This window comes from Cibotium barometz, chromosome 50 (assembly GCF_041138505.1).
Source record: "Cibotium barometz isolate CiBa-2024 chromosome 50, ASM4113850v1, whole genome shotgun sequence".
NCBI lineage: Eukaryota > Viridiplantae > Streptophyta > Polypodiopsida > Cyatheales > Cibotiaceae > Cibotium > Cibotium barometz.
The window spans coordinates 33,538,025-33,548,216 of NC_141095.1; the positions used below are offsets into that span (position 1 = coordinate 33,538,025).

The following is a 10,192-nucleotide window of genomic DNA, read 5'->3' on the forward strand; positions in this document are numbered from 1 at the left end:
CCCAAAACATAGCTTAGCACTAATGCACACTAAATATATTAAAGTCCTTCAGAAGCTTCAACTTCGAGAGCATCTATCAAGGTTTACAGAAAATTAAAACAAGATAGTCTGCCTCTGAATTGGCAGAAACACAGTAAAACTTTCAAAGTCTGCAGGCCATAAGCCTTATTCAAGGTGAATGAGCAAGCCGTACCATCTTTTTCTTTGCAGCAACCCACAACAGCAGACCAAACCATTTTGATAGGACTTATTCATCATCTCGGTAACAAGAGTGACACCTATAACTACCAAGATACGCTTATAACTAACAATATTGAAGATACAAACCTGCATCCAAAAAAGATAAATCTTGAAACTGTAAAAGAGTTATATCAAAGAAATGGCATTGTCATGACTTAGCGACTTGGGGTGGAAAAAGTAACATTCTTCATCTCAATAATAAGAGATGCCGAACAAGATTGAAGATACAAACCTGCATCCAAGAAAGACAAACCTTGAAACTGTAAAGGAGTTGTATCAAAGGAATGGCATGTAATGCCTGAGCAACTTGGGGTGGAAAACGTAACGTGTTCACAAAAGAGAAAACCGCCACAAGTTACGTATGAGGTAGAGAAACCTCTTACCACCTAATACGGCAGGTATTATGTGGCTGACCAACCGTGATCAAACCAACCCTTATTATGTAGAACTTGCCCATCAGAGTAGGAAGTGATTATGAAGAAAGCCCCTTTGCTTCCTAAAATCTTAGCAATTGCTCAGCATAAGCCTGCCACGGGTCATCCTCATCATCATACCCCCCTTGAGTGCCTTATCTAATCTCTATCGCTAGCAAAACTCGCCCACGACAATTAAAGACATGATACCCCCAGAAAACACACATGATTATCCCCCTTCAATTATTCCAGTGCATAGGCCATATACAAAAGTTGCCCATTAAAAAAGATCAGAGTTAATTATAAAAGCCCAGAGTTGACCACCATACTTTATACAAACCTTTTTCCCATCGAATGTAAAGTAGGATGCCATATAATGTCAACAGACATGTTTAACAATGTCAAACAAATAAATCATACTCCACTAACCAGGTTTTCTCTTCGAAATTTGGAGTGGGTAGAGATGGATCTTCACTGTTCGGCATGCCCATTGCTACTTCCAGCGCACATGGGGTTTTCGCTGAAATTATCAGCAGGGAAGCTAGCCGAGAAGGGGCCAACCTGGAAGACAAGATCATCCCCATGGACCGAGATGGTGTCAATGTTCCACCATACATAGAAGATGTGTACGGATATGCCACTAAGGTTACGGAGGCGATCAGCCTCAATGGAACCTGCAATCCGCGATGAATACTTGACCTCATAGCTATCAGGTATGGTGAATCTGCAGGCTCTCTCAAGGTGGAGCTCAAAGGCTCCGTTGCCGTCCAAGGTGTAGTCCTCCCCTGCATTCTCCACCGTCCGGGGTAACAGGCCCTCCGGGAAACCGTAGCTCACAAGCACCTCATATGCTGTCGGATCTTCTGCTACAGCAACAGAGATCCCAGCTATGGCCACCAACAGAGTCAACCGTAAAACAAGAATGGGGGAATCCATCGCTGCTGCTGCCGCTGCCGCTGCCGCTGCCGTTGATGTTATGACGGAAACCCTGCCGGATATCGCTTTGACTCGTGGCGAAAACAAAATAGCAAGAGAAAACACAGAGACCGCTCGCTCCTGCTTGCTGATGGAAGAAAGCTTCGCTTGATGATGTGGAAACCCTAAAAAAGCAAAACAAAACAAAATAAAAGGAATCAAAAACAGATGAAAAAACCTGCGGAGATGGAACCCTAACCCTGCTGTGTCTGCTTCTTCTTTATGAATAGTTGATGAACAGCTTTTTCGGCTATGGCAGAAACCCTACGTGATAAGGTGCAAATGGAGAACCGGTCGGAATATGCTTTTTGGGGACCCCCTTCTTCTTTGACCTTGCTACAAACGCGTGCACTGTGGGCGGCTATTTTACCTACATCATATTCTCATTAACCCCAAAAAAAACATTTCAAATAAAAATGGGTCCCAATGCCATGTCATCATGAGGGCACTTGCATGTGTAATAAAAATGGGTCCAATGCCATGTCATCGTCAGGGCACTTGCATGTGTAGTGTCCTTTGTGTGAAGGTGAGGAATGCCGATATGAAACCCAGTGGGATAGTAGTTTGTTAGAGCGCCACCCGAGTGGACATGCGTCTATAGTGGACACCGCAAATAGTGGACAGTCCCAGTGATAGTCGCCAGCGCACCGGCCACACCGGCAAGCAAACACATCGGCTGCCACCAACGCACCGGCAAGCAAGGACACCGGCCTCCAACGCATCGGCAAGCAAGGACACCAGCCTCCAGCACACACACCACATGCTAGCACACGCAGCACCGGTAATAACTAGCATAAGGGAGTACACAACTCCAGCCGGCCCCGCTGACCGCTGACGGTGGCGACGGACGGGCATTGCGTGCGCACGGCCACGAACCGGCAAACCTCACGCCCACGATCAAGCGTAGGTGTCTCCTAAGAGACAAGGTAAAAGCCAAGTCCACTCTCAGCTTTAGGCGACTGCATGGTAGCTCCTGTGGCGAGCCCATGAGAGAAGAAGAAGAAAGAGAAGAGAAGAGGAAGAAGAGAGAAGAAGAAGAGGGAGAGAGAAAAAGAAGAAGAAGAAGAAGAATATATATATATATATATATATTCTTCTTCTTCTTTTTCTACTTTTCAGAAAGAGAAGAGAAGAGGAAGAAGAGAGAAGAAGAAGAGGGAGAGAGAAAAAGAAGAAGAAGAAGAAGAATATATATATATATATATATATATTCTTCTTCTTCTTTTTCTACTTTTCTTCTCCTTCTTCTTCTTCTTCTTCTCTAATATAAGAAGAAGAAGAAGAAGAATATATATATTTATATTTATATTTATATTTTCTTCTTCTTCTTCTTCTTCTTCTTCTTCTTCTTCTCTCCCTCTTCTCTTCTCTCTTCTTCTTCTCTCTTCTCTCTTCTCTCCCTCTTCTTCTTCTCTCTTCTCTCTTCTCTCCCTCTTCTCTTCTCTCTTCTTCTTCTCTCTTCTCTTCTCTCTCTTTTGAAGGGGTCTCTTTTTTCAAAGATCTTTCAAACCTTTGTTTTACTCAACATCTTTGGTTTCTTCAAAGCATCTACAGCCATGAATTTCGATGACGGCACTCAACCTCCAACGACTTCACATGTGTCACCTCTTCCCACTCCTACTTTGGAGGAGCGCATTCTTCTAATCAAGATGGAACTTGAAGAACAACGCAAACACCAACGCGTGTTCAGGAAGAATCTCCTGATGTCATGCCCCCGAAGATGATCGCTTGAGCAAGATTCTCAAATCCATTTTCAACTTGCGTTGGACTCACAAGGACTCCAAGATCAGCTGTCGTCATGCATTCACGTTCTCCAAATTTGATTGGTAAAACGATGGTCATTTAGTTCTTTCTTGATTGACTCAATTTGATGATTATTTTGCTAGTGAACGTTTCTCTGAGAAGATAAAACAAATCGTGCTACTAATAATTTGAGTGATCGAGCTTCATTGTGGTGGAACGCACTTCGCATGGGTCCTACCAAGCCTTTCACATTCCAAGACAAATTCATCCTCCACAATTCCACCTTAACACTCGTCGTCGAGCATGGAATCTTCTCCGCATGACAGATCTGATATTGTTTCTCAATACACAGAGAGATTTTGGCAATCACTTCTTATGCTTCGTATGCTCGAGGATGTTCTTAAAGAGTCACTCCAACAAAAGTATGAAGATGGTCTTGAGACAACTATTCAAGCGGGGAATGTGAACATGTTCAAGCCAACTTCTTTGGATGACGCAATCTCTCTTCCTCATGATTCCGAGTGCAAGAAAGGTTTACCTCATCGATTACCTCGCAATGGTCAGTATGCCCAATTAACAATCTTCTTTCATGGGGAATCAAGGTTTCAGATCTTCTTTTCGATGCCCTCAATTTTATCAATCTCCTTCACAAAACAATGGCGTCCATGGAATGGTAATAATGGTAATTTTGATAATGGTAGTAGCAATACACACTCTTTCCAATTTAAATGTAAAGAATAATTTTAATGCTACCACCCCAAGCAATGTACACCACAAAGCCATTCTAGTCACAATAGTAATGCACCCACTCCTCGCCCTACCCAACCTTGTTAAGGCACTAATGTGCCTACATGCTTCAAGTGCCATCGAGTGGGACATGGAGCCAACAAGTGTACTTTTCGTCCTACTCAAGTGGCATAACTTCACAATATCGAAGATGACACATACTATGATGGTGATGGTGATACGGCTCCAGATTGAACGGAAGTTTAACTCAACAATGAAGAAGTGGGTACGCAAAGCGAATCGGCAGCAGGTACTTCAATCACTCCTTCTTCTTTGCTTCGTATGAAAGGATTTATTGATGAAAACGATATCACTATTTTGCATGATAATGGTAGTACGCATGATTTTATTTCTGAAAAGGTCGTTCGTAGGTTGCATTTAACACTGTTGTAAGAAAAATAGGTAACTAACAAGGGTTACCTAAAAAGATTCCCTCCCAAAATGTGTGAAATCTCAAAATGGCTTAAAAACATAGTTTTTTTTAAAATACATCTAGAATTCCATGTATACATTGAAAATTTACATGAATTTTGCTATTTTTTTTAAGATTGAGAATACGTGTGACCTTCATAGATTTATAAACTGCTATTGTTTGTGACATAAAAATAAACTTGACTTACAAAATGACATAGGAGTCTACATAACTTAAATAAATATCAATCTTTTTCAAATAAAAATTTATTTTATAAATTTTATGAATGTGAGACACTTTTTTTAATTTTACCACTATGCATAAATATGCACATTATTTGACAAGCACTCAAAAAATATTAGAATACATAACAATATAAGCTCCATAGTTTATGAAAATTTCTACAAACATCCTTGAGTCTATTTCTAGACCCAAATAGCAAAGCTTTTAGTATATATTTACCTTGACAGTTTGCATGACATAATTATTTGCTCTATTAAAGAGGTCAACTTATAGGTGTGCAAAGGTAGACTTGTATTCATATATATATGTAGAAGATGGTAACTATGGAGGCTCTGAGTAAACCTAAGCATGTTAAAAGAGTAGAAAATTGAAATATTTTTTCGACAGGACAATTTTAGAGGTAGATATCATATAGCCTATGGGTGTAAATTTCGACCCACATAGGCATTTGTTTTCATGAAGAAAATTCTCGTTATGCAATATGGATAAGGGTGGCGGGAAGAAATTGTAGCCTATATCATGTACATATGTGGTGGTGGCAAAAATTTATAGTATGCATATGTTGATGTTCGATCTCCAGATAGCCATTATCATGAACATAGGTGATGGTATATTTAAGAGTAGTGTAGGAATGAGCTCTAGTTATAATTATTTAGAGTACATGTGAAGGATGTTAAGAGATGGTATATCTAAGGGTAGTGTAGAATGAACTCTGGTTATAATTATTTGGGGAGGACATACAAAGGATACTGAGAGATGCAATCTTCGTTCTCGCGACATTGTCTTTGTGTACAAAGAGAAAAGAGAGGATCTTAGGGCTTCTAGAATGGTGGTAGAGAAGAGCTTGGAGCTTTCACACGATGACGGTAGATTCAAGGTCCCCTATGCTGGAGAGCATACTACTGCACATAGGCATGGCAGAGTCCAGGCTCACATGCACCTCTCTCCTTGACATAGATGGTCCCACCACGTGTATTTTCTTATAGTTCTTCAGCTTTAAAATTGAATTATAGAACCAAAATCAAGATTGGTGAATCAATCGACTCGTGGTTTTCCAAATCAATGAAGTCTTGCATAACCAATGGATTATAGGTCATCATGGATTATCTTCTTATCTAGCTCTTCTGTTATCATGAATTTTTTACATCTACTATGTAACGATATTATTTATGATACAAAGATTACATGGTTACATAGACAAGCATTTTTTTTAATGACCTCCTCTCAAATTTGTAGCCAAAGATTGTGACCATACGTGTTTTTCAAGTCCTTAGCCATAAACCTATGTTCTACCTATATCACCTTATCCTAGGCATATTTTTTCTTTAATTCTATGATTTATATGATTTTTTTAAAAAATGAGATTTTATTGGCTATTATCTACTATTTGAAATGAGCTTTTACAGATTTATTGGTGATAAAAATAAAAATAATTCTCATAAATTTGTAAAAATATTTCAAAGTTAAGAAAAATAGCCCCCTAAATGTTAATGTTTTACATCAAAGTTGATGCAAAACATCAACTTCTTCACACAACTCGATGTTTTGTATCAAAGTTCATCAACTCTACCACAAAACTTAATGTTTTGCATCAAGTTTAAGTTGGACGATTGAAGGTCGATTTTCACAAACTATTTTAGCAATTCGGTTTGTGCTAGCATGCTCAAACGACCTATTCCACAAAATTTGAGTACCAATATGACTATCTTTTGATGCGATGTGCAGACGTCACAAAGTGATTTGCTGCATCACACGACTATGTTTTGATGCGATGTGTAGATGTCAAATTGATAGTGATTTGCTGATGAAACAAATCACTTTGTAACGTCTGCACATCGCATCAAAACATAGTCATGTTGGTACTCAAATTTTGTGGAATAGGTTGTTTGAGCAAATCACTTTGTGACGTCTACACATCGCATCAAAACATAGTCGTATTGGTACTCAAATTTTGTGGAATAGGTTGTTTGGACATGCTTGCACGGACGGAATCGCTAAAACACGCCGTTTGTGAAAATTGACCTCCGATCCTCCAACTTTCTTCTCCTCTGGAGCATTTGAAACTTGATGCAAAACATCAAGTTTGTGGTAGAGTTAATGTTTTGCATTAACTTTGATGCAGAACATCGAGTTGTGTGGAAAAGTTGATCTTTTGTATTGAGTTGATGCAAAACATCAACTTTTTCACACAACTCGATGTATTTGCATCAAAGTTGATGCAAAACATCAAGTTTTGTGGAAAGTTGATGTTTCGCATAACGTTGATACAAAAACATCAAGTATTGTAAAAAAGTTGATCTTTTGCATAGAAAGTTGATGTTTTGCATATAAAGTTGATGTTTTGTATCAACTTGATGCAAAATATCAAATTTTCATAAAAGTTGATGTTTTGTATCAAGTTTATGAAAAACATCAACTCTTAGCTAAGAAGTTCTTACACTCAGTATTAAGTTGGCCCGCAAATGTTGTAGCTAAAACATCCTTACCATGTGTAGTAACTATAGTAGGATTCGAATCTAAGTCCATGCCTGATATTTTACAAAAAAGTATTCTAGAAAGTATAAACTTTTGTTTCTTAAAGCGAGCTTTTTCATACTTTCTAAACTCATTTAATAACTAAAATTACCATTTAATCCCTTTTTATAAACTTTTGTTTCTTAAAGCGAGCTTTTTTATACTTTCTAAACTTATTTAATATTAACTAAAATTACCATTTAACCCTTTTTTCTCACATCAAGGACACATCTTCTTTAAAAATGAGTGTGTGATTATTTTTCAAAATTAAACAACTTTTAAATAGCTTATTCATGATATTTTGAAATTCATCTGTATGCAACGAACTCTTTTTAAAAAAGTATATATTATCAATTAAGAAATTGTGATGCTCAATCGCTTCAAAATGGATTTAATACTACTCTCACGAAGAGCCAAAATAGGGTTTTATAATTAGGATAATAACTATATCAAGATAATGCTTTTGTAATATAATCATATAATAGTTGCACTCTGGAGCACATCCTCAATCATGCTAACATGGCAGAGTCTAAGCTTCAATTGTACACATAGAAGAAAAAAAATATATTTGTGGATAGTGAAGAAGAGGATGCCTCATCTACCTTCTCAAGGAAAGGCACATCAACTAGTGATGGTGTAGCAATTATTATGAGGAACCATAACTATACCATAAGCTATATGTTTAGAAAATAGCTTCTTTTTATAGTTGTATCATTTTTTAAATGGATTGACGATGGAAATAATAAACATTGTCTCTATTTTGGCATGTTTTTGAAAACATATTGTTAGATTTTCAATTATAATCTCAAAAAGTAAACAAAACGAAGTCTTTTTTTTCATGTCATTTTTTGTAAAAAAACGTGTAAAGTGCCCAAAATATAGTAAAAAAGATGGTCGTTTAGTTCTTTCTTGGTTGACTTAATTTGATGATTATTTTGCTGGTGAACGCTTCTCTGAGGAAGATAAAATAAAGTGTGCTACTAATAATTTGAGTGATTGAGCTTCATTATGGTGGAACACACTTTGCATGGGTCCTACCAAGCCTTTCACATGGGATCAATTCCAAGACAAACTCAAATCTACCTTTCTTCCTCCACAATTTCACCTTAACATTCGTTGAGCATGGAATCTTCTCCGCATGACAGATTGTGATATTTTTTCTCAATACTACACGGAGAGATTTTGGTAATCACTTCTTATGCTTCATATGCTCGAGGTTGTTGTTGAAGAGTCACTCCAACAAAAGAATGAAGATGGTCTTGAGATAACTATTCAAGAGCGGATGTGAACATGTTCAAGCCAAATTCTCTTGATGACGCAATCTCTCTTGCTCATGATTCCGAGTGCAAGAAAGGTTTGCCTCATCAATTACCTCGCAATGGTCAGTATGCTTCTCCACCCAATCGATAATCTTCTTTCATGGGGAATCAACGTTTTAGATCTTCTTTTTGATGACCTTAATTTTATCAATCTCCTTCACAACAACAACGTCCATGGAATGGTAATAATGGTAACTTTGGTAATGGTAGTAGCAATGCATGCACTCTTTCCAATTCAAATGTAAAGAACAATTTTAATGCTACCACCCCAAGCAATGTACACCCTAAACCCAATTCTAGTCATAATAGTAATGCACCCACTCCTCGCCCTACCCAACCTAGTCAAGGCGGTAATGTGCCTACAATGTCATGCTTCAAGTGCCATTGAGTGGGACATCGAGCTGACAAGTGTACTTTTCGTCCTACTCAAGTGGCACAACTACACAATATTGAAGACGACACATACTATGATGGTGATGGTGATGATGATGGTGATATGGCTCTAGATTGGATGGAAGATAAACTCAACAATGAAGTGGATACGTAAAGCGAATTGAAAGGTACTTCAAGCACTCCTCCTTATTTGCTTCGTATGAAAGGATCTATTAACGAAAATGATATCACCATTTTGCATGATGATGGTAGTACACATGATTTTATTTCTGAAAGGCCATTCGTAGGTTGCATTTGGAGACTCATCCTTCATGTTATAAGGTTGAATCTCCATTTCAAGGCACATGATACATGAGAACTCGTGAAGTTCGTGACCTTGAGATACAAATTCAACCTTATAAACAAAAACGAAACTTTCTCATTGCACCTTTGCATTCTAGTGACATCATCCTTGCTATGCCATTTAGATATGAATTCAATCCGCATATTGATTATTCCATGCATACTATGGATTTCACACATAATGGTACTCTCATGCAATTAATTGGTGATCGTTCGCTTGAGATGTATGCATTATTATCCCATACCCAAGCTAAACGTGCACTTCGCAAAGCAATCGTGTGCATACATGATTTTAGTTAATGAAGTGCAAGCATATGAAAGTAATCTCACTCCTTCTCAGCAAGCATTCATGGCTAGGTTTTAGGATTGTTTTGCAAACAATTTACCTCCTACCTTACCTCTTTCACGTCTTGAAGACCATACTATAGAGATTATTCCGAGTAGCCCACCACCTTATAGATTTCCTTATCATACCAACCCTCTTCAATAAAAAGAAATAGAACACCAAATTAGAGAATTATTAGACAAGAAACTTATTTGACCTTGTAGTTCTCCTTTTGGTGCACCTGTTCTTCTTGTTGAAAAGAAAAATAAGACTTACCGAATGTGTATTAATTATAGGGCTCTAAATAAGGGCACAGTTTAAGAATAGATATCCCATCCCTTGTGTTGATGATTTTCTAAGGTGCATCTGTATTTAGTAAAATTGAATCGAAATCTGGATATCATCAAGTTTGAGTGACTAGTTCTGACATTTTTAAAATTGTTTTTTGTACACAAACTAGTCATTATGAATTTTTTATTATGTCTTT

The 10,192-nt window shown here is 37.7% G+C and overlaps 1 protein-coding gene across 1 annotated transcript; it reads right to left on the reverse strand.

The window, feature by feature from the left end:
• Window positions 1-926: 926 nt before the first annotated feature.
• Window positions 927-2,007, reverse strand: LOC147610042 (uncharacterized). Its single transcript, XM_086786987.1, has 2 exons — window positions 1,897-2,007; window positions 927-1,753 (listed from the first exon to the last, which is right to left on the reverse strand). The coding sequence occupies exon 2, from the start codon at window positions 1,587-1,589 to the stop codon at window positions 1,125-1,127; it is 465 nt and encodes a 154-aa protein (XP_086643113.1). The 5' UTR covers window positions 1,590-1,753; window positions 1,897-2,007; the 3' UTR covers window positions 927-1,124.
• Between the last annotated feature and the right edge of the window lie 8,185 nt (window positions 2,008-10,192).

Excerpts from the sequence above, each read along its gene's own strand:
- LOC147610042 (XM_086786987.1), bottom strand. The coding sequence starts at position 1,589 with ATGGATTCCCCCATTCTTGTTTTACGGTTGACTCTGTTGGTGGCCATA.